At 35.1% G+C, this 26449-nt stretch overlaps 1 protein-coding gene across 1 annotated transcript; it reads right to left on the bottom strand.

Moving 5' to 3' along the window:
* Nucleotides 1-6423: 6423 nt before the first annotated feature.
* LOC110465032 (peroxidase-like) lies at nucleotides 6424-23603 on the bottom strand. Its single transcript, XM_021520595.1, has 14 exons — nucleotides 23515-23603; nucleotides 16905-17151; nucleotides 14986-15115; nucleotides 13351-13565; nucleotides 11927-12106; nucleotides 11477-11528; nucleotides 11168-11277; nucleotides 10731-10832; nucleotides 10406-10498; nucleotides 9302-9794; nucleotides 8354-8578; nucleotides 7806-7975; nucleotides 7117-7219; nucleotides 6424-6523 (listed from the first exon to the last, which is right to left on the bottom strand). The coding sequence occupies exons 2-14, from the start codon at nucleotides 17113-17115 to the stop codon at nucleotides 6424-6426; spliced, it is 2184 nt and encodes a 727-aa protein (XP_021376270.1). The 5' UTR covers nucleotides 17116-17151; nucleotides 23515-23603.
* Between the last annotated feature and the right edge of the window lie 2846 nt (nucleotides 23604-26449).

The raw sequence follows: 26449 nt of genomic DNA, 5'->3' as shown, positions 1-26449 counted from the left end.
CTAAATCAATCGAAGTTCTTATATAAACAATCAACAACATACTTACCAAATCCTTCAATTTTAGTCCCATATCTATATCAATATGTTGATGTATATAACAATAAATTTGTTATTAAACCACACGATAATCTTATATAGGATAATTCATATTTGACGGAACAGCTGCTTTATTCAACATGTTTTCAACAGTCTCCTCGTAAATATAACCTGTTATGTTCATATGCTGTGCGATATTAATCGATTTTAGTTCAAATCAGGGTTTTGTTGACACTCACGTCGATATCCAATCTTCTTGTCATATATCTTAACACCTTCAGTGCTTATTCTTCACGTTAATGACACAATGGAAGTGAACATGATACATTTGAATGTTGTGCATACATCTGTACAGGTGGTTTGTAACTTTTGACTGATGTTGTTATGCTAACTGTTATTTCTTTGACATATATCTTCGAAAGGAATACATTTCCCGTGTCACATTTATATATTTTTTAAGCCGTGTTTCTTTTCCTTAAGGCGATTCTAAGCAAAAAATTACATATCATTGCAATGTCTTTCTTATGTTTATATGTCTGGTGCTATGCAGATTTCTAAAAATGTTGTCCATTGGATTAAAAAGCAAGCATAATAAATTATAATAATAGTAATAATAATTCGAGATTCTTATTTACTGCTTTATCACAACACAGTTCGTAGGTCGTCTCAAAGCGGTTCACAAATTAGTATCCGCGGTTAAAGGGCCTTTGAAACCATCCAATACCTTTCTCAACGCACACAGCCAGACCTGTCATGTCGGTGCTCACAGCTAGCATCACCAATTCTAGCACTGCCCAATCACGTACTCATTTACAGCTGAGTAGACTGGAATAAGCAGAGTAAAGTATCTTGCTCAACGATTCAACACAGTGCCGTGACGTGACTCGAACTCTCAACCCTTCGGTCACAACTCGGCGTCCTACCACTAGACTTCCGTGCCTTTAAATACTCGTGACTTACATCAGTCATGGCAATTTGGTTGTAGTGCAAAGACAAAAAATCTTTTGTTGAATCCCCTGAACTGGGTCGACGTCCGACCGTCCGTGAAGCTTTGGTTTGTTTGTGTTTACGTCCTATTAACAGCTATGGTCATTTAAGGACGTGCCAGGTTTAGGTGGTGGAGGAAATCCGAAGTTCCCGGAGTAAAAACACCGACCTTCGGCCAGTACCTGGCGACTGCCACACGTAGGTCTCGAACCCGCGACCCAGTGGTTGAGGGCTAGTGGTAGCAGAATGTCGGACGCCTTAACCACTTGTCCACCGCGGTCCCTCCAGTGTAACGACCGCCCGGTAAGATCGCTGGCTACGGCTGTTACATAACGTATCTTAAGTTAGATTTCTATTCCTAGATGGCTATGTAGAACGGAGACGTGTTTTCGTTCAACAGGCAGAGTTCACGTAACCTTAGATGTTACACGATCTCAAAACTCTGAAATACAGTCGTCGGCAACGCTGACTTGATATGAGTTATATAATTGATTATATCATTAAAGAGGAGTCACATTGTCATAGGCGGTTTCTCTACAACCTACTAAAATTGTATGGATGACTAAATAACTAACAAACTGCTCGTTCATAGTTTGTTGGAGAAGACTGATGTAAAAGGAATGTATCATTCCACATTAAACGTAACTTGTTTATCTAGAAAATAAAAACAGAAAATAATATTTCTGGTATTTGTGCTGCCAGCATGCTTATTTTATTGAAATGCGTAATGTTAATATATTGGTAAAATATTTCTTCATTTGGACGATGTCGCGATATATTTTCTTTGAACTTTAACAAAAACCCAACAAATGAAACAGAAGATTTGAAATAGCTGCTGCAAGATCTAAAAAACGGAAAATTGTACCTGATGTCCTTGAAAATAGCAATAACAATGAGACTAGTTGTGCTGAAAAATATAGTGCCCTGCTCGACCACATAGGTAATTTAAACCTCGAACAAATCAAAATAATTACAGGCTCTCAAAGTTATAGCCGGAGTAATGATAACATAACAACAAGAAACAAAATCCAGTGTAATATTTATGCCACATTGCAATAACAAAATTTAAGTTAAAGGCTGTTGCTAGTATAACAATAGCTTCCATGGTGTTACATAAACCTGTCATCTTCCGATTCGCAGCAGCCCCAATAGAGGATGAACTACACATATCCGAAGGTAATGTCCATTTCTACGGGCATTAATGTTATGAATGTAGCTAAATTTATGGCATGTTGCATGGCAAATCTATGTACTTTTTATGATGTAACGGAGAAGAAGGAAGTGTCCGTAAAAGTTGGGTAATATTTGACCTGAAAGGGTATATGAAAGGGTGAAACCCCATTGTTTATGACAATAGAAAGAGTGTGTTGGTCACCAAAAGCTTAATAAAGTATAAGTCCGTGTAAAAATTAAAAAAACCGTCGAAGAATAATTATTAAGAACAAAAGTCAAATAATGTATCATTCTGTTGCTGAAGAAAATATACGGAAATGGAAAAACAGCACCTTTGATGTATAATGTGCAATTTAAAGTTCGCAGCAGACGGTATTTCAATGATCGTTAACTTTTCATTCATTCACTTCAAAATACAGTCATCAATTTCTTATTTTAGCTGACGCATAATACATTATTAGCTAACTTATTTCTCTTTTTAAGTGTCTGTAACATTCAGGTTGATCAATATTTGAAACGTGTAGTTGACTAAAGTTAACGATTTGATTTAACAGAAACCTGGTAAGCTTTTGACAAGAAATATGTTTCTTAAACTATGAATAGTAATATAGAATAAATATGTTATATGTTTTCTGTCACTTCGAAGCAGTTTACCGAGTTATTACGGCACTTTCGTATTGCTTTTATTCAAGAATGGCTTTTTTCAGCAACAAAATATGAATTTGTTACCGTTTATGTTTGTAATTCATGTTTCTTTACTTTTGATGGTTTTTATTAGATTCATATTTTGGAAAACATGTGCTGGGTTTCAAGTATATATTTGATTTCTCTCTCTTTTTATTTTTCATGTTTTTCCAATGTATGTTACTTGTCTTTTATCACTGTTATCGGTATCTCTAAAACACCTCTTTTCAGAGCTTGATTATGAACTGTCGGGGAAAGTGTTCATGGTATTTATAAAATGATCATGTGATGAAATTATTGTCATATTTCAAGACCGTATATTTTGTCAGTGTTTCAGTGTGACCAAAGTGTCATCTAATGAAAACTATTGAAATGTGAGTGTTCATAAAATTAAAGGTTATCGATTGTGTTTCCATTCAATTCTTACCAGGCGTCTTAACATCAATTAACTTTTTGGTGTTACATGTACATGTACCTACGTAAATTTGAAGTGCAAGAGCAATATTCGAAACCATTTCATGTTTTCCTTTTCTATTACCTTCTTTAACGGAAGGACTTTGTCTGATGTACCATTTAAATTTGCAAGATAAAGTTTAAGTAGAATTTGTTAATCAGACCTGAGTGATTGTAATTTATTTCAAAATATATATTCAAAGTATAGGAATCTTTTAACAAATTGAGTGAGTTCCAGTCAGAAGCGGAAATTCTGGAAATCCGAACCAAATTAGTGCAGCGCCAACTGTTCGTCCGAAAACAACGGCATCCACGTCACTGGTGTATATCAGTCCAGCAACGCTTTCCGTCGGGGAAGACTCGGCACATTTTGCCGCTTTGAAGGATACTTAATACCTTCTGGTCTCTCCTCGTTATGTCGATACGTCTACTCGATGGCAGTTACATATCCATGTACCTGTGGGAGTGCTCTGTATATTTGATGACTATTTTGGAATATTAAATATCTCCATGCGTATTAAGGATCAGTGGGACTTCTTTGTAAATGTTGGTACATGTACATGCAGGGCTTCTTTGCTTAGATGTAGCGGAAGGGAGATAACTTCTAAATTGTATGTTTCCTCGAGTGAGTACGTCGTTGATATCAAGGAGAAGCAACATGATATATCTAAGGTGTCTTTAAGTCTTTAAACTGTTTCTTAATGGTGCTGCCATTTTTACAAAAATGTTGTACTTTTTTTATTTTAACCATAGGATATTTTGTTATGGAATCTGACAGGTGTCTTCTCTATACGTGAAGTACATACGAGTGCGTGTCCAATGTAAACAACGAACTTTTAAATGAGATCAGTAGATGTTCTTTTATAATTATTGAATAAATCTGCCTGTCTAGATCCGATCCGAAATAAAATATTTGAGTACAGTTATGATATTTCATACGAACAGTTATGACTTCAGGAGTTGGTCAACTTCCAAAATATTACAGACTTTCTATAATTTTAACTGCAATAATATATTCATAATTGTTTACATCATATGTGCAAACATTAAAACTATGTTTAATTGATAACTGCTAAAATGCTTCTTTCTTGTACTGAAAATACAGTATTTCAAACTGTAAACCGGAGTGTTAAAGCTTTGTAAGTAGTAAACTCGCTAAACATCTTGTTAAAACATATCTCAAATAATACAAAGAAGCAGGTGTTTGCTCTTAAAATGAAGGTTACGTTCGCTGTTGATGTGGGTTTTTTTTTATTTGCTAAGAGAAACTAAGGTTGGCGTAACAAACGTCTTTATGCACAGTCTTAGAATTTGGAATTATGCACTTCAAATATTTATTCTGAAAACGGCTGAAATTCTGTATTCATTGATATGAGGAAATATGGATGTTAGCTTCTTCATATTAGGCTGAGAACACTTTAACATAGTAACATTTGACTTTTAAATAAAAATATAAGCAGGAAAAAATATTTTATTTTCGCTACCTTCCGAGATTCCTTTTGTACTACTATCTCAACCACAGGAACTAGCCTCGTCTGTCAATACACCTGTAATATATTCAAGGTTGCTAACTCAGTCCCCCCACTAAAATGACCCCCTTACAGAAAATATGCGATTTTGTCATAACCCTTCATTACATGACGCCGGGAGCAGTCTAATTTTAAGTATGGTTTGCCATACATCACGCATTAAAATTTTCGGTAGACTTCATGAAACATCGAAAAAATGTCAAATTTCAGTTAGTCGGACACATGCTGTCCTATGGATGACACGCTAAATCCCTAGAGGGTAGCGCCTAGCACACGGCATGCACGCTATTTAATGTCAGTACAGTGTTTCTATGATAGGAAACAAACTTACTTGTATTATAGTTAATGCCGTTACATTATCAAAGCGGACAACCGAGTCCAGTTTTCAAGCTGGCCAGGCTGACGATCGGAACTCCGAATATAGCCTGCCATTTTCTCCAACTTTTGTGACCTCGGCGCTAATTGGTCCGTTAAATTGAGAAGCCAATCAGTGCCAGGGGACAGAGTTAGCAACTTTGATTATATTAGAAGTGTACTGACAGACGAGGCTAGTACATGTGATCTCAACATGCAATAAAAGGTGATAATTGTTGGTACTATATTTTTATGTATTATTTTGTTTAATATATTTTATGCTAACATTATGATTATAGACATGTTAACGCACAGGATAGGTTAAACTGTTAAAGGGTATAATACTCATGTATTTTCACGTATGTTGTTGTATCTGCATATTTTGGAAATGCCTTTGAATACAGATATACGTTTTATTAAACATTTTGAAATTACAAGGTCATAAACAAGAGTTCAATGACCTCGTAGCTCACTGGGCGATACTTAGTTTTAATTTTTGTGAGACTAAATTTGGTTAATCAGCGACGTAAATCAATTAACTTTTGAAATTTTCCACTACGCTTTGATTTCAAGTAAAATGCTAATGTCACGACATGATGAAAACATGATTATTTATTCAGACAATTTTATTTGTGTTCAGTATACTTGTCAAGCTGAAGGTTGATAGCTTTCATAATTATATGATATTTGCGAACTTAAGTCGATTTGGCGTGCAACTGGATATGTAATAAAAAAAAGTTTATTTTCTTGCATGCATTTACAGATAAATCATTATATCTTGCCATGTCCTAGAAAAAAAGTACATGATTTTGAAATATCATATGTGAAGCTCTTCATCTGACTACGTCTACTACAAATGCGTTTCTGTATGACTCGCTAAATTATCAAATACACGCTTTGTATCTAGAGCCTCTGTGGCCGAGTGATTAAAGCGTCTGACCTTCTACGATCACAATCCCTCCCCTACTAGGTCATGGTTTGTGTCATGAAATCACCATGTACTTGCCGAATATTGTTTTTATCCCCAGTTTTTCTCCAACACAAAAACCTGGCACCTCCTTAAAAGACGTAAAACACAAACAAACCAAACAATCTTCGTATCTCTTATTATTATTCAGAAGAGATTATTTTCCAGATTATGATCAAGCAAGATATATTTTTAAATATATAATAGAAAACATGAAAACAGTTATAACAGAAATGTTCTTTAATAATTCGAACCATGCTTCTTTTTTGTTTGAGCGATTGTCTCCTTCCAGGGTCTCAGTTTCAGCTTGGGTAACGTTTTACAATCAGTTAAGGGATTACTGTAAATAGGAGACAATTACAAATAAAGAAGAGGCAATGAAAAGTCTCTGTAAAAGAGGAACGTTTGGCGTTTGGTTTTTGAGAAAATATCTACACACGAATATTTATTTAGAGATTGTATAAATATAGAATATAGATATAAAGAATAAATACATTTCAGACCCACAAGCAACACGAACAATTCAACACCGTTATCAATTTAAGGTCACAAAGGGTACATTTTCACACGTCAGACTTTCCACTTTTACAGTAATAGTATACGTAGTGGTATACCGTTTTAGACTAGAAATCACATATTACCTATAAGCAATGGTACGTCCCCAATTCGTTGATTTATTTCCTTCTGTTGACATGTCGCAAATATAAATTTTATCGATAATAACCATTTCAGTTTCTATTCATTTTTAGTATTTCTGAACATGTGTAGGCTTGCTTCAAATGTAAATGTTTCATATTTACCACTCACAAACATATATATCATCTAAACAGTATGCCATGCTATATGCGATATGTGAGTTTGTCATTTGCAAAAGTAAAAAAGGTTACATCGATACTGTCCAATAGTGATAAATATCTCTGTCTCAACTCTTACCTCGGAGATATGGTTGTAAAGGAGTCCTTTTGTATTTTGCGAATCTTGAAATTATCGCAAGATATCTTTGATAATGTAATTTTCTTTATTTGCTTCAGTTGTGCTGTGTAAAGAAAACAAAGAAAGTTACATACAAAATCTTAAATAATATCTGTAGACCTGAAGGAATATAATATGTCTGATAGATATGGTGACGTTATTATTGATGTACTGCAATTGCAATCCGTTGCGATATACTGCTGTAATGTCACTTCGTTAAGTTAAATATAAGAAAACTTTCTTCATAAAATGATTCGCCGATACATTAAGAAAAATCATAAATAAATCGTATCCTATCGATTAATTAACAAGTATAAAATAGCGATATCCGCTTCAGATTGGCATCTTTATGTATCTGTAGTACCCGTTCAGTGTTAGAGTAATTCTAGCTTTAAACCATGATCAACAAAATATTAAGCAAGGTATATTGCCTTTCTTATGATATTTATTTTCATAATTTTTTTGCGCTAAGCGTTAATTGCAAAATTGAACATTACGCGAACAAGTTTATATGCAAAACGTTAAAAGCAAACGTAAATTTAAAAACATCGTTAACAAGAACAGAAAGTTCACTACGACAAGTTAACTGTAGGTGAGATACATGTATAAGTTATCAAGGGAGACATATCAATTAATTAATTACTATTTACCTCTCGTGAAGGCGGTTGGTTTGTCGACTTGTTCGTACCAAAATCGATCTCCATATTTATATGCATGGAATTGCCTTGCAATTATACAGGCAAAGGTTGGACCCACCTCACCGTTTGGTATATGCTGTTCACTGATAGCCCCAGCGTACAGATCGATGTCATTAACATGCCTGCAAACAACATACAGGTATGTTTAATAATAATATACAACATTTGACATAGCGCCCTATCTAGCTAACATATTAAGCCACTCTAAAGTGCTTTACAGTACATAGATATACAATTAATACAATTAGCATATACATTAATCAGTACAATTTTGAAAGTTTAGGCACCATATCGCCGCATACAATGAAAACAAATCATCATCACATCATATCCACATCGCTTGCGAATTCCACAGCAACCTACCCATTATCACTGAATATGTAGATACATTATAATCTAAATTAAAAACTCTTAAGCTGAACATATGTTTTCATCACTTCTGCTAACAAACGTAACATGATAATAAGGATAATAAGATATGCACGTAAACTGTAACATACCCGTATGCTTTCTTGAGTAGACCAGCACACACAGGATCGTGATCCACCAAGCCGCCTTCTCTTACTTCAAAGCTTTTCGCTACCGGTAAATTACACCATTCACGCCACTCGTTATAACAAGGCATACCATGGTCTCTGCCTCTTTGTATGTTAATAGCCGGAAGGTCAAAGCTGTTCCCCTTCTTATCGAGAAATAACAGATCACGCACCTGTGGCTCAAACACCCTGAAACGGACAAAACATGTGGATAACTTTAAATTGGTGGGTTTTTTTTATCCTTTTTTCTAAATAGTTAGCAAATAAATCCTAATCCCTAATATTTCAGAATCCTGATTATATGTCATAGGTGTATCTAAGCATACGTAGCAATACGAAAACAGAAATTGAGAACGTAAAAGTCATGTTTAATAACTCAAACAATTCTATTACAAGGAAGAAAACTAATATGTTGGGATGAACTCAAAAATCGTCGATTATTTAATTATGACACAAAGATGAAATATATGATAAACGCTTTTTAAAGATATATATAGGAATTCTTGACGAGTTTTATTTATAATTTTCATATGAAATGAAAACGAGTGTAAGATTTGTGGTATTTATTTGTAAAACGACCATTTTTATGCAAACTTGAGATGTAAAAAGGCCAGTATATTGACTCCAGTGACGTCATAAACTTGTCCTAGGTGTGACGTCACAATTGAAACAATTCAATAAAACAATATAACCAATCATAGGGCTGATAGGTCATATAAAATGCATACGCAAATAAATATATGGGACATGGGTATATTCACTGGATAACACGGTACATTATGTGATAAATAAAGCATTGTGATACATGTATTAAATGTGATTTCAATGCTTCAGAATTTTCTACATTTCTTTAATTTGGTTGCAAATGAACAAAAAAGGGCGAAGTTTGTCAACGTTTACTTGATTTTTTACCTATCATTACATGTAGTAGGTTCTGTCGACAGCCACCGCAGAAGACCAGCAACGTTTTTCCCCTTGTCCTCCTGTGTCAGGAATGGCTTATGGTACGTTTCTTCTAGTGGGTAGTGCTTGTAGGTAATGTGATCTTCCGCTAGTACCGACTGAGTGGGCGGAATCTGCGAATGTCCATAGCGGAATGCGGCGGCAGCAAATGAATTTCTAGTCCCAGTATTTTTGGAGGGGTCATATACATTATTATAGTTCCCAGGATAGTAGTTTAGTCCATAGTGACTCATGTGATCGGCATTCAGAGTTTTCGGTAGATATTCCCTGTAGGTTATGTGCTGCATTAGGGCTATTATAATTTTCCTTGTTTCCTGGAAGGTGATTTCATCGGTCCAGTGTCGATTCAACCTTGCTAACTTTTTGGCGATTCTGTTGTGTTCGTTGATGAAGAGAATATGTGTAGCGCTCAGGTTTGGTACCACATTGACCCTCTTGTCGCCTGTCGAATTACAGTATCATAAATAATATCCCATTAGAGAAAACGTAAATTAATATGAATATTTACTTTATTACTACACGAAATGGTGCCATACACATTTTGATACCCACCTCATAATCTTGAAATGCCATTACCTCGAAATATATCATTCATAATTTACACTGTACACATCACCTGTAAAAAGATACTCGACTGTTGTGTCATTAGAAAACATATTCAAGTATCGTGTTTTAGCATGGAGATGATATATTATGCGATGCCGTCATTTATTCTTTGTTCAAATTTTCAAACCATGATACAGAAAAGTAAGGTTTAAGAGTCATAGAAACCTTAGGGCCCCGTATCGTTTTCACTCTGAGTTATTGGTTGTTTCTACGTATAATATTTAAAACAGAAGTTGTTTGGTTACTTAAACAATTAAACAAAAATGAAAAACATCCGAAACTAGTTTGTATCTCTGAATTTTTAAAAGTTTTGTTCATTAATCAGTCTTAAACTGTTACACAGAAAATGAACATTTCGTCAACATTTCATCATCCGGATTTTCTTTTTAATCACGTTTCTAGCGTAACATGGTCTTGTCCAAAAAGAATATTCATTTTTCTAAATACCTGCACGAAAGCAGTACTCCTTAGGGTGCTGTAACACGCAAGATTTTTCTTTCCCCGCTGGGGGTAACCCTCCTTTGGATGTCAGCAGCTTCCCTGTGGAAATTTATAGGATGTTAAATGTGTTTCTATAGTATTTTTTTATGGAATTAGTGAAACGCCGTTTTGTTCTTCGGGTGTTTATACGCTATGTCTACATGTAACATGATTTGGACTTTAACTTGAGAACTATTAACACTCGTAAGTAAATTTAAACAGATTAACACTAAGCCAATACTTTTCCATTCGATGTATATACTTATATCCGGTAAATACATTACCAGCGTACCTTTTTTCATTGTTCTCAGAGATTTAGTTTCCTTTTCAGAGGAGCCGTAAACAGTGGAGGCATCAATATAGGAAGTCACCTGGTTCAACTGTTCGCGAGGTGCTGAAACAAATATATGGCTGTTGATTGTTTTGAAGATAATGCAAAATAAAATAAACAGCATAAATATTTTCTAAATAAAATTGAGAACGTATACATTGCATCTAGTTTGTAAGTCATCAAGTCATCATAATATGTGATACGATATCATCACATGTAACATAACAGCAAGTAACAGACAATCATTGTGCATTTCTACATGAAAGTTTCGATAAGGGACAACAAAGACGGAACTGATTGTGCAATATAGCTATGAGTAACCGATAACAATCAAGACTGATTAGCAATGAACAGATGGTTATTACACGATATTTTATCAGTAGGGCACATTAGTTTACCTGGCAGACAGGAGTGAGATGGACTTGCAGTTGACCTAACGAAGTTCATGCATGTCTTGTTTTTGAAATGTGGATCGTCTCCAGGTATTTCTATTGGAAAGCATTCAGGCCTGTGAATACAAGAAGATTTTATGTGTGAGTAAATTTGAATGTATGCAAGATAAAAACTGCATTTATTATATGCAGATATGTTCGTTTCCGTTTGATCTCAAGACATATCTGTTTTGGGTGGATTTTTGTTGTTTTTAAGTATTAGATTGAATGATCGAATTTGAATGCTAATATTACAATATATCTTAATTGACATACCTGGTTTGGTCGGAATCCTTGTCACAGCAACTTATAGCAGAACCATTCGCTCCTGAGTTAATTGATATGAAACAAAAATATGCAATAAAATGGATGGTGCACTATGCCGTCGTAATATTTTTTGTGTGAAAGAAATTAAACCAAGCTTTTCGGGGAAAAAATCTAACCAACTGAAATAATATCCCATTCTAATAGGACACATGTCAAAATGAAAGGATTTGTTTTACATTTATCAAACTTATCTACATTTTAAAGCGAAACTACAAAGTTAAATTATGATGTATGAATAAGTAACATAAACATCCTATTGGATCAATGGACTGGTCATTGTATAACTGCAGACAAAGGATGACCATTAATATGTAGACTATTACTGTAGGGAAAAAGAAGTATTATCAAATGTGTCGTAAAATCAAGATATAAAATCAGAAATTTAATACGGCACTTTACCTTTGAAAAGCGGTGTAAAGATGACATCGTGATCTATAAATTGTCCCCACGCCATCACCATGATGGTGTGATTTTTGGCAATCCTTAGTTTATCGTGTTCACAGAACATGGTGTTACTGATCTTCCTAGCACTAGGTAATGTACGACCAGAGTGACATTTCGTTCTGGGTAAGTCGATCCCTGTTCAAAAATATTAACAAAGTGAACACCCCTGTTACATTGTATATTACTTTGTATATGCCCTGCTATATCGTTTATACTTTCATATGGATTGTGTATTTTCGGCTACATACGTCCTTCTGTAACATTTGTTCTAAAGGCTCCGTCGTTTTTATTTGTCATAAATGAACTGTTGTGTACTATGTTGTTGTCATGAGAAACTGTTTGTGGCATATGCAGTTTTTTTGTGACATGTGTAGTGTTTTATAACATGTGTAGTGTTTTGTGTCATGTTTAGTGTTTTGTGGCGTATATACTTTTTTGTAATACGTAAACATTTCTACGACATGTGTGTTTCATATTTGTTATGGCCTGCAAACATTTACATGTGTATTTCTCGTTGACGTGACTTTTTCTGTATGTTTTGCATGTGTAGCTTTCTGTGACGAGAGAAAGTTTGTTTTAAGTGTATAGCATCCGTTTATCTATGTGACGTGTATTTCTCGTTGACATGAGATTATCTCAATGATTGAATACCTATCTGTGACATATAAAAATGTGTTCCTGTTGTGACATATGTACTCTGTGACGCATGTGAACTATGTAAATGTAAATTATGTGACCATGTGTCTAGTGTATTTAAATTCCTTTGATTTACGCATGTATGTCTGTTTTCCTTTGGCAGATGATTTTTTCTTTTGACATATGAGTATCATTATGACGTATATTTTTCTGTGACATAGGGCATTTTCTGTGACTGGTTTTTTTCAGAGACATACGTTTCTGACAGGTGGACATTTTTATTTCTGTCTGGCATTTACACTCTCCTTTGGCATTTTAAAGTACTTTCCTGTAAGAGGTGTAATGTTCATTATGTGAGAAGTGTTTTGTGACATGTATCTGTGACATGCGTACTTTTCTGTGAATTAAGTTTGAAAAGGGATGTTTTGCTGTTACATCCGTGTTTATGTGACATACCAATGTTTATTTTACTTATACACTTTGCATAAACCATAGCGGACTTGCAAATATTTTTCACGTACGTTTGAAGGAGAGCGTTGCAGATTATTTCAGTTGTACACACAAAAACATTATGTATCGTATCAATATCGTACATAACAGTGAAACGTTCTATTATCAAAATGGATACGAATAAGCTATTTACAATTACTTTGTTTGAAAATGAATGTATTTTAAATGGTTTAAGGTTTCTTCAAACACAATTCCATAACCAGGTTTATACTAAGGTTAGCCTACACACTTACAATCATCGTAGGTTGGCGGTAGAAACCGCAGTTGTGGGGTGAATGCCATTCCCCAGGTTGGATGGTGCAGGTTATTACACGACCCATTCGCCGACCGGTAAAGAGCATTCGGGTCACACGTGATCTTTGTTTTATCACAATATGCGTGTATCAGAGTTTTCCATATTTTCAACCAGGTCTTAGAGCTACGTATGGTCGATATAGATACGTTAGATCTATAAATAAAAAGATAACAATATTTTAACAAAATATCGACACACTTCTGACTTCATATCGTAATACTTCAATATCTACTCACGTTTGACTCAATTCAACTACCAAATGTAACCCGTTTCATTTGCCGATGAAATGGCATTGCCTGTGCGTATGAATAGGAATTTTCAGATTTTGCGAAGGGAGATAACTATTGACATTTTGAAACAACGACGATACATATCTCTTGAGTGAGATGTAATCATTTTATTAAATCAATAACGATAAGCAAAATATCATCGGTCTCCCTCTAGCTACCAATTATGCCTCTTGTGTTAGCGTCAACCCCGGGTACAAATAGAAAACAACGGTGATCACACATTCATGTGATCCCGTCATATATATGAAATGCAGTCTACATTGTAACAGCCAACTGCCATATCAAATTGTTTCGTCCTTTCAGGTAACGGTTGGTTTCATGTCTAATTCGACATTCAATTACTGCAGCTTTACATTCTAGAAGATGTAGAACTAGAACCTTAAAAAGCGGCTCTCCACTTCATGCTAGTAAAATGATGGCTCCCGTAGACTCGCAGCTGCGCCTGTGCACCACGCCTGTGCACCACGCCTGCGCACCACGTCTAGACATTATTCTACTGCGATGACGCGTCAAAACATTTAATATCTAAACGTACATTGTATGAATTCATCAACAAAAATTAAATATGACATTGAAAATAAGTATTTGCGTTTTGTTTCTTCATAATTTGGCTGTAATGAAGTATCAGCGTACACCATCATGATGTATGGTCGTCATTAAATGACGGACTATGTTTGTTTTCATTACGTCAATAGGTAGACTTGCACAAGCTCCAGAATCTGTGACAAACAATCCGAATGGACTTTCACAAGTTACAAGAATTTGTATAAACATATTTTGATTGAAAAGTTTTAATTTTCGCAGTGCATTAAATTTGTTTCAAAAATAGCTCAATTCATCACCCCATGAAATCGACCAAAGCAAGATTCAATCCTTAATTCTAATACATCGCTGATGATTCATTTCAAGTCAGAAAATATATACTCAGTGGCGCATCAAGGCAGTGTTGCAGTCTAATTGGGGACCTATCCATTATAAGGCTTGTTAGTATCCTTCATCTTTCAGCCCGTTCGTGAAAAACCGTAAAAGCATCCAGGTGTGACGGTTGATTTTCATGTTATTAATGTCATAAAGAAAATACCGTACTATTGTAACAATTTAAAACAAATCCCTATAATTGTATTCAATCCAAACAAGTTATATATTCCTTTAATTTGGTATATGGGAATATTTTAATGCCAATTACTAAAAAAACGTATTCGTGAGGTTACATTTCTGACAATATTGTTTGTTAATTTTGAATAAAAAATCAACGTTATTATTACAAATGATTCCATTCTTACGATCGTTCCAGCTTTTTTGTGGCTTCCAGGGAAATATAAGCCAACTCCTCGAGACGTTCGCCTTTAGGATCCTCGTCTGCGAACAAGCTCAATTGTCCATCACTGCTTCTCTGGTTCTTAGTGTCAACACCTAAGTAAATACATCGTCATAATCAAGCATAAAAATGTCAATATGTAGCTTTATTAAGTCAAGTACTTTACACTTTTCATCATTTCACCAAAATCTAGCAAAAGTCATTACATGTAACATGTCAAATTTAAGTTAAAATGCTATCTTCGTTTAACCAAATCATACACATTTGTTTATACTTATGGAAATTGAACTGTTTTGACAAATAAGAATATTTCACAGCGATTGACGATTGATTATCATATCTATTAGCTACTAATTTCATACTTTCAAAAAACACGAGAATGCATTGTACTGTCTTGTAATTTCAAACGCAACGAACCGGAGTTACATAAAACTTTCGTTAAAAATATGGAATTTTCTCCTTCCGGAATCTATTAAACGTTGTGTTAATTGTTTAACTAAACCAGAATGACGGAAACGTTCCATATCAGCAGAGGCATCTCTTTCACGCCGTTTAAGATTTCAAAATTACATCTCATAGTGGTTGACGCTCGGATGTGGCGTCATTCTTGAGGGACATTTGAGGTCAGCATATCGGATTATGACATTTCTACGCATACTATCGATGTGTGTCGACTAGAGCACTAGTCATCAATGGTTCGCCTAGTAACACATGGCCTAAGCGTGATAAAATATGCACAAATTATGCTAGAAATCACCATACACGCTTAAGTTTAACAAACAAGTGAACACCTGCGTAAATAAATCGCCAAAGAAACATGTATCAAGCACATACAGCAGCTACATTTATATAATGTCATTATTAAGATAAGTATTCATATGCATTTCAACAGATATGTTACTATATCCACATTATAAACAAAGTTTATAAATATGTGAGCAACTATGTAAATGTTAAGTTTATAGTTTAATATGTGATTAACTACTATTTACCACAATAAATAGCTAAGCATAATATGCATGTCAACAAATTAATTCAATACATCTTCATAACCGGTTTATATTAACACTTTAATAAATGTGTTTTTTTTACCATTACCATCTGTTTCACATGTACGTCACTAGACCAGTTTAGCCATAAACATCATTGATAAGTCAACACCAAAAAGTACATACATGTACATAAATAAATCTACGTAGTTCAAGTAAGTATAACAAAGATATCAACGTCGACGATAATAACCATAGCCAAGAAATGTTGAACATTATAAAATCTATAGCAACATATCACCACAGTTAGGCCAGTAGTCTGTACATACATGTGTATCAATATGTTAGTGACTTATAACATGAACGTGACTTGTATGATAAACATGGAAATGCAACTGAATTATTATTTAATTGCATAGAACATGATTATTCTAAAACCCCTTTCAACGGCTGCCTCCGTTTAGTAGAAAAACAGTGTGTGTCTGAATCAATATATCTTCCTTTGTGAATATTTGTCGGGCAACCGCGTTACACGTAAGTAACGCTTTATCAGGTTTATAAACGATATGCTAACCAGATGATACAACAATAAGGTATAACCAGGTCACACCTGTGTCTGACCTCAAAAGTCACACACGGTAATGGCTATCCTATCATATTTCATATGAAAGAAAAAAAAAGTTTGCATATAACAGTTCTCTCAACATGTCAAAATATGTCTAGTTTGTCAAATTACTCATGCTTAATGCATCGTCTTGGCTGTCGTTTTACCTTCTTAACCATACATAGAATAGCTAACGTTAGTTTTAACTTTTGGCTACCAAGCTAAAGGAAACTGATATCAAACCATATTTGCGTATGTCTACTTGTAAGACGTACATAACCAATGCCTTACCATGTTTGTACGATTCTGATTTCTTGAGTGTGTCCTCAGCCCAGGCCTTTTCGGCATATTCTATGGCATTTTGTATCAACTCTGTAAAGTGTATTTCCTCTTCTGTTGGTAGTTTCTTCCCCTTATTTTTGCTTGCCCCCACTGGTTTTATCGGGGAAAGTATACATGTCACGACAATGGCTACAAGCAATCCCCGACAAAAGGCCTCCATGAGTCTGGGATCCGTACACGATGCGCAGAGTTAGTACTGCAAATGAAAAAAACACATTTATTTAATGATCGGTTCATCGATTTAACATATTACATATAATAATCACACATACTGTATACCGGGAAATTTCCCCTGAAGTTTAGTGTTTCGCCTGTTTAGCCCTCTGTAATTAGGGTGAATTTATCATAACAGTGAATATTCGTTAACAACAAAATATGCATAGGTCTTAAATGTGAAGGCCGAATGTAAAATTGTGCTTAGGCGAAGATTTTATACTGGAAGGGCGAAAATTTGACAGAGCGAAAATTTCCCGAAATACAATATCTATGTGTATTGTAGGACTAGACAAGATTACCCATTTGTGAAAATCAAATCAATTGTCCTCTCCATAAATTTGAGTCTATTGTTAATCAAATACGCAAAAATGTAGATTGGTTGATTTTACGATAGTTGGCATGCTTTGATGTCGCAACTGTAGATGTTCCTAGTAATACTGGAACATAATGTCAATGTAAGAATAAACGAAAACGCGATATGTACACAAAGGTCTATTGGTCACAGAGAAGACGACTAAGGGAGTTTTTTTAGTTTGACAGTTAGGCTGTTTGACAATGCGTGTTAAGTCACTATTGACGGGATACATGTACTAATGTTGTAACTGCCTGACATGGACATATATGAGGGTAGCAAGGTATTTCGTGCTATATGACATTGGATCAATCACATTAACCTCAAATAGCCAGACTTGGCTGGAACAGATGGATTGGATAGAAGTAAAAGTCCCTTCCAGCTAAAACAACTCATTGAGATCAGGTTTGTTGGTCATGATATTTGTTTACAACCAAAACATTTGCAACAACAAAAAACAACAGAAAAAAATATGTTTGACGCGAAAAACTGGAACATTCAAAATGGGAATGTAGACAAAACGAAGAACAGGTAGAGAAAGTGAATGGTGTGCCTGACATTAATATGAGAACTGAGTTGTAATCAATGTTTTAGTCATCACGATAGTACAGGTTGTTTTAGGGAATAAATGCCAAAAATAACCATCCCATTGCCACACAACATAGAGTCTTCCCAGTGGGCAAATGACGTTGGATAAACGTTGGATCAACGTCAGACCCTGATGTTCGATTGACGTTGGATTTTGGTTGAAAATGAAAGTTTTTTAGACGTCAAAACCTGACGTTGTATAGACGTCAGAGTCCCGACGTCAGAAACCCGACGTCTAAGCAACGTCTTACATACCTAAAATAAGCCTGACCTTCATCTGTTTATGTAGCTGTTTATTTAATGATATTTTCAGGATTCTGTACAGGCGGGTGTGAATATCATTTTTTTATATATGTTGACACCCCATTTACCAAGACGTTCAGCCAGTTCTCCGACACACATACAGGTTTGAACCCACAAAAAACATTTTCTGAATCCCAAGCAATAATACAGATACAAAATAAACAATAAACACACAACTGCATTTATGTTTTTATTTATTTCGAAACCCGCCTTTTTGTTTAACATAATTATTTTTGTTAAACGGTGAGAGATCGTGTGAGAAAAGATACACTTGTGTTATAAAAAAAAAGATTTTTAAGACTAAATTTATCACACATAGCTCCGTAATTTCGAAAAGATAGTTTTCGAAATTTGTCCCATACAGTGCCCTCTATCGAAAATGTTTTGAAGGGAGATAATCGATGGATTCAATGGATCGATTTTGCTTGTTGCAGAAGGAATTCCATTACGAAAAATAACCTTTTTATAGACAGAAATGTAAATGAATATCAACGAATGTATGTGTTTTTATGTGTACCGATTTTTTTAAGACACGGTCGTAATTGTGATCTCTAAACTACGTCGACAAGACGTCAGACCCTGACAATTTGTATACAACGTCTTGCTTTAGACGTGTATAGACGTTAGATCTAGGTCGTCGACGTCGCGACCTGAACACAACAGTAATCCAACGTTGATCCAACGTCATGTGTTTACTGGGTTAACAAGAGGAACTGAGAAAATAAACACACAAAATAACAGAGAAAACACAGAAACAAACACACAAAATAACAGAGGAAACACAGAAACAAACACACAAAATAACATAGGAAACACAGGAACAAGACAAAACAGGAACTGAGGAAACAAACACACAAAATAACAGGAAACACAGAATTAAAAAAACAGGAATTGAGGAATCACAACAATAACCAGACAAATGGAACTGATGAATCTCCACAGAAGGTAACAGAAAAAAAAATACAAAAGGAAATGAGTGAATACATACATAAGAAGACAACGGGAACTGAGCGCATACCGAAATTAAAAGACAACGAGAACTGAGGACTCACCACGATCAAAAGGCAAGAGGAACTAAGAATTACTACAATACAAAGACTACAGGAACCCCGGAGTCACCGTCGTTAAAAGAAAACAGGAACTTAGGAATCACCAGAGAAGGAAACAGGAAAAAAACCCTAAAGGAACCGAACAAACACCAAAATAAAAAGACAACATTAACAGAGCAAATATCAAAATAAAACAACAAAGACTTTGATGAAACATTACAGAAGGTAAAAGGAAAAAGACCACAGGAACTGCGAAATCACCAAAGTAAAAAGAGATAATGAACTGAGGAATCACCACATTAAAAAGACAAGAGGAACTGAGGAATCACCACATTAACAGAGAAAAGGAATTGAGGAATCACCACATTAACAGAGAAAAGGAATTGAGGAATCACCAACAGAAAAAGATAAATTGGCTAAGGATTAACCACATAAAAAGACTACAGGAACTATGGAATAACCACAAGAAAAAGGACTACATATGTGTAGGAACTGAGGAATCACTACATTTAAAAAAACAAAAGGCCTGTATCACTCACCTGGAAATGTTAGCAAAATTGAGGATGAAATAGCCAGATATTACTGTGCGTGTATTACATGGTTAGTCAGGGTTATATCTATATACAATTGGACAAAACCCTATCATTCCTATAGGAAAAGGAGAATTTCGAAGAATTTGCTGTTTCCACTATTGGGCCCCGCCCCTTTTCCCCCTGGGGGGTCAGACCCACCGTTGATACAAATTAGTTCTCTTCACCCAAGGATGCTTTAGACCAAATATGGACATAATCCTGTCGTTCCTACAGAAGAAGAAGGATTTTAAAGCAATTTTTCTATTTTCCCTATGTGGCCCCTCCCCTCTTCCCAGGGAGTTAAAACCCACATTTTATACAAAAGGGGTTGCCCTTCACCCAAGGGTGCTTCGTCCCAAATTTGGAGAAAAATTCCTGTCATACCTACTAAAGAAGAGGTATTTTGAAGAATTTGCTATGTTTCCCTTCTTTTGCCCCGCCCCTCTGCTCCGGAAGGTCAGACCCAACGTTTATACAAAATATAGTCCCCTTCACCAAAGGATGCTTTAGACCAAATAAGAACAAAATCCTGTCATTCCTACAGAGGGAGAGGAATTTTAAATAATTTGCTAAATTACCCCTACTGGGCCCAACTCCTCAGGCCAAAGGGGGGGGGGGCAGACCCACCATTTATACGTTGTTGATTTCTCTTCCCCATTGGATCCTACTGTTCAAATGGTCAAAATACCATTATCCAAACGGAAGAAAAAAGATATTAAAGCTATTCCTTTATATCCTTTATTGGGCCCGCCTCTCTGCCCCCAGTTAGGGCCAGGCCAACTTTTTATACAATGTTGGTTCCCCTTCACCAAAGGGCGCTTCATACAAAATTTGGACAAAATCCTGTCGTTCCTACAGAAAAGAAGGATTTTGAAGAATTTGCTCTATTTCACCTATTGGGCCCGGCCCTCTGACTCCAGGGGAACCACACTCACTGTTTATAAAAAATTGAATCCCTTTAGCCCAAGGATGCACCAGACCAAATTGGGAGGAAATCCCTTCATCCCTTGGGTATGAGAAGGATTTTAAAGGTTTTACGTCTATTTCGATTATTTGGCCCTGCCCATCTGCCCCCAAGGGGGCCACAACCACCGTTTATACAAAATTGAGTCCCCTTGGCCTAAGGATGCTCCATACCAAATTTAGTCGACATCTACTTGGCCGTGCGGGACTAGTAGCATTTAAAAGGAAAGGTAAACGGACGACGGACGCTGCGATATTAGATAAGCTCACAATGGTTCTTTGCACCAGGTGAGCTTAAAAGGAACTGAACGAACAACAAACTAAAAAGAGAAAAGGAACTGAGAAGTCACCACAATAAAAAGACAACAAGAACTGAGGAATTACCACATTCACAAGAAAAACGGACATGAGATTTCCCACAAACGACAAAAAAAAACCTGAGGAATCACCACAGTAAAAAGACACAGCAACTAAGGAATCACCACAGTAAAACGACTCAGACACTGAGGAATCACCACAATAAAAAGAGAAAATGAACTGAGGAATCACCTTAAGTACAAAGAGAAAATGAACTGAGGAATAAACACAATAAAAAGAGAAAATGAACTGAGGAATCACCATAATAAAAGGAGGAATCACCACAAGGTAAAGAGCATAGGAGCTGAGGAATCACCACAGTAAAAAGACACAGGAACTGAGGAATCACCACAATAAAAAGACACAGGAACTGAGGAATCACCACAATAAAAGACACAGGAACTGAGAAATCACCACAATAAAAAGAGAAAAGGAACTGAGGAATCACCACAGTAAAAAGAGAAAAGGAACTGAGGAATCACCACAGTAAAAAGAGAAAAGGACCTGAAGAATCACCACAGTAAAAAGAGAAAAGGAACTGAGGAATCACCACAGTAAAAAGAGAAAAGGAACTGAGGAATCACCACAGTAAAAAGAGAAAAGGAACTGGGGAATCACAACAGTAAAAAGAGAAAAGGAACTGAGGAATCACAACAATGAAAGTGGAAAGGGACTGAGGAATCACCAAAATAACAAAAAAAAAGGAACTGATCAATCACCACAAAAAAAGGAACTAAGGAATCACCACTATAAAAAGAGAAAAGAAACTGATGAATCACCACAAGGTAAAGAGCATAGAAATTGAGGAATCATCACAGCAAAAAGAGAAAAGGAACTAAGGAATCACCACTATAGACAGAGAAAAGGAACTGATGAATCACCACAAGGTAAAGAGCATAGAAATTGAGGAATCATCACAGCAAAAAGAGAAAAGGAACTGAGGAATCACCAAAATAAAAATACAACAGGAACTGGGGATCACCAGAGTAAAAAAAGAAAAGGAACTGAGGAATCACCTTTATAAAAATCGTAAAGGAACTGAGGAATCACCACACTAACAGGAATTTAGCGAATATCAAATAAAATAAAATCCACGAACTCAGGAATCTCCACAGCCGGTAATATGAAAAAGACAACAGGAACTAAACGAATACCAAAGGAAACACAAAATAGACGACAACAGGAACTGAGCAAATATCAAAATGTAATGACAACAGGAATCGAGAAAACAGCAAAACGAAAAGACATTGTGATTCAATGAACCACACAATAAAATGATAAATGGACTCTTACAAAGTAGGAACCAATGAAACGCCAAAACTAAAAGATATTTGAATCGGAGGAAACGTTAAAAGAAAACGACAACAGAAAAGTCAGGAAACAATTTAAAACATAACAGGAACCGAGCAAACACATACCAAACAAGAACCAATGGAACATTAGGATATGACAAAACACAAAATAATAAACAACCATAGGAATCGCGGAAAAACAAAAAACATAAATAGCAGGAACTGAAAAAATAAAAATAAATATAAGCGTTGAATATCCTTTGAAAATTTCATACATTTAATATGAACAGTTTAAAGATTAACATAAATAAACATTACACAACCTTATTAGGGAATATGTAAAAACACCAGTGTTGTGTTCATCCATTACACGACAGATCCTCTAGCAATAACATCATAACATTGGGGACAACAAAAAGATTAATTTGTTTCCATCTGCATATGTACTTCTGTCAAGCGACCGTTAGCAAAATAAATACTAATGATAACCCTAAAATGCCTTTACATATCTAACACATAATTGTCCGTCATAGATAAGTACTGTACAGGTGGTTTGTTCATGAGAGTAGATGAAACGACAGGTGTTTAAGAGTTAAATAATTAAGTACAGTTTGGGTTTTATTACTTGTTCACGTGTATGACCAATGCGACAGGTGAAATCTCATTATATGTATTTATTATTTTCGCCACAGATTTACGTTGCAATATAGTCATGTTTGAATACATATTAAGAAGATGTATTTAATTATTAACTATAAAACTAAGTAATAGAAAAGGTCTTACCACATGTATATAAAACACAGACATCAACCTTTTTGTAAGTACGGAATGGGGGTTAATCTTATCTAAAGGTGAAAACAAACTTACCTCACTGTACTTGGCTATTCCGAAGACTAACATATTATTTTGGAAGACTCTTTCAAAACTATTTTTCAGGTATAAGTATTTTGTTTCTAAGTCCATAATCAATAAAGGATAAAACGTTTGGTATATATATGCAGAGAATAAATATGAATTATGGAAATGTAACCCGAGCGAATTGAGAGGCGGCAGCTGTGTACATATTAATATTTAGAATGGACATGCTTATCGTTTGAGAATACAGATGCATTATCTCGCAAATGTAGTTACTTTATTTTAATGGAATTAACTTAAACAAAAATACCATGCACAGCAGCTGAGAATTATGTAGTGTGTATCACTTCAAAGAAATTCAATGTAACCGAACAGCGAAGATGTCAAGTAACAAAATCGAAACCCAAAACAGTTAAATCAGACTTATTACACATGACTTGTCGTATGGTTGCTGTCGATAAGTCCCTTAGGCTGCACCTTCATAACAGTCTGTCATTGCTTTGAGATATTTATCTGATCGCTGCCACACGCCTTATTACGATATCACAATACACGAGGATGTATATGATGCCTTTCTTATTCAGTACAATGAAATATGTGTAATGTCGCAAACAGTTAAATATATCGTATGTTTGGATAGATTTAGTACACAACCATCCTTTTATTTCTCATGTTGAATTATTAAAGAAAATCATACACACGTCATCATTATAGATTATTATATCTTGGAAAGATGGTGCGTCCTTGATAGGGTAGGAACAAAATTGCAATGCAAATCTTGGTATGTCCAGTGATACCACACGACTCGTCCAGAATCAAATGACATGTTCAGTACTAATATAACCGATTCCAAATTTACAAAAACAACTTTAATACATCCAAAAGTAATTCAATTATTAAAAGTATTTCTGCTATGAATACAGGCCATGCTAATGTAGGTCTGCAGTTTATTGTGCGGTTTTTCATTCGACACCTGTCGTAGAATTTATTCAATATGTATCCTGAAATATGTCGTTGTGTAACTGTAACGCCTATTCAGAAGAATTAGCTTGTCTCGAATATGCTTCATTTGATTTTGTGCGTAACACACAACAATACCAAACTAGTTGCCAGTAAAACGATCTCATAATCGTATCAGCCCCTTTGATGTAATCCAGACTTATTCCAACTGATTACATGAAATGCACTATAAAAGGAATCTGGAATATAAGTCTTTAAAAAAACTAAAAACTGTTGGTTTGTTTGCATTGTACTAACAACCAGATGCTCTTTTCTTTGCATTAATTGGGTTTTTTTTATTTAAATTCATAATTCGTCCTTTGGGAGAACGCAAATTGTAAAATAAATCTTACTTTTGTGTTTAATTTATTATAGTTCATGAATACATGTTTAACAATCGTAGTATGAGTTATTGTAAATGACGGTTGATATTTATCTGAAGAAAATTCGGTTCTACATCATATGAATGTTTTAACGTTCTGGCCAGAGGTGAGACCGTTCGTGTCAACCACATCTGCTACATACATAAGATATTTCTATTCGAAAACCCAAGGACCAAAATCAATAGTACTCTTTTGTTGAAAAGAAACTGCTCCTGTTGAATAATCACCTACGGTAATCATTTATTTTATTGACATCACTTCAACTATTTGCTTTATTCTAACAGGCATGTAGTGTTTCTCTTATGTTCACAAGAAGCTTATTGAAATAGAAATTCGTGTAATCATTGCAGATACTTTGCCAGGAATTCCTGATCATGAGAAGTAAATTTGTACGTACATACATATATCAGTATTCGTGAGAATGATAATGGAACATGGTTATCATGTATATGTCGTATATGTAATGCATTTATTTACCTACATCTCTCAAAACTCTGTGGTAAGTTTGTTTGTTCGCAGTCGATTTATATGACGGAAATCATGACATACCGGCCAAGCTTTGGAATACCGAAACAATTGAAGACACTGTAGGTTAGGAAAGGACGGATGCTCCTACATTAGGTAACACGAAAGTTAATGTTCGCGACCGGGAATTTGTGATCTTCCCTTTTAAGAAGTATGAATTTATCAGCAATTTGAAATGCTGTCGGAACAGTTTGACAGTTAAAACCATAAGCATGGCAGTAGAACACCTCGTGTGTTAAAATCGTCTGATAAACACCATAAAATCGATAGAGTGTGTGTAATACAGATCTCCTTAGGGCAGCAATTTTCCTCACTGGTACAAATTCTTCCCAGAGATACGTCAGGAAACGGGCGCAGCTTGACAGAATACGTTTCATCAGCTTACACGTAGGCAGTGCATCAAAATAGACAGCGAATTTCACTTGCTTCCGGTTATTTTGTATATGCTTTCCTCTTCTTATTTCAAGTTAAGGTTGAGTATCAAGTATTCTACACTTAAAATATGTTTTAGTATTAAAAAGTCAAATGTAAAGTATGAAGCATTCCAAAATAGACGGTTAACTGATTCATGTAGTCAAAGGACAAAGGAATAAAAAAAAAAAATCATATTAGTTCCCATTCGTTAAGGCACTATAATGAACTACGAACAAGCAAACGTTGTTACTGAAGTAGATATACGATCAAACGGTTCTAGACCGCAGCCAATATAGCATAAGTTTGTTTTCTCTCTACAATTTGTAGTTCTACTTGTTTATGATTGTCTATGTTACACAAACAAGCTATGTTAAGAGTGTATTTACCTGAAACAACATTACTCATCAATGGAAATATCATGCGTCCAAAGTAACTGGATACAATGATGGGTAGCCATATAAATTACATTTGTGTATCGTAGTTATTTTAAAGGAAAATAAAAATAAGTTACATAAAACATTTTTGTTCTATGCAGATTAAATGTGAGCGTGCTACATGTACTTCCTACTCGAAATATATCTTAATAGGTAGTTTACCGAATAACTAGTTTCCATTAAACAGGCTTA

This window comes from Mizuhopecten yessoensis, unplaced genomic scaffold (genome assembly GCF_002113885.1).
Source record: "Mizuhopecten yessoensis strain PY_sf001 unplaced genomic scaffold, ASM211388v2 scaffold11047, whole genome shotgun sequence".
In the NCBI taxonomy this organism is placed as follows: domain Eukaryota; kingdom Metazoa; phylum Mollusca; class Bivalvia; order Pectinida; family Pectinidae; genus Mizuhopecten; species Mizuhopecten yessoensis.
The sequence above is the reverse complement of the archived record's forward strand: the minus strand, read 5'-3'. Positions and strand labels throughout refer to the sequence as shown.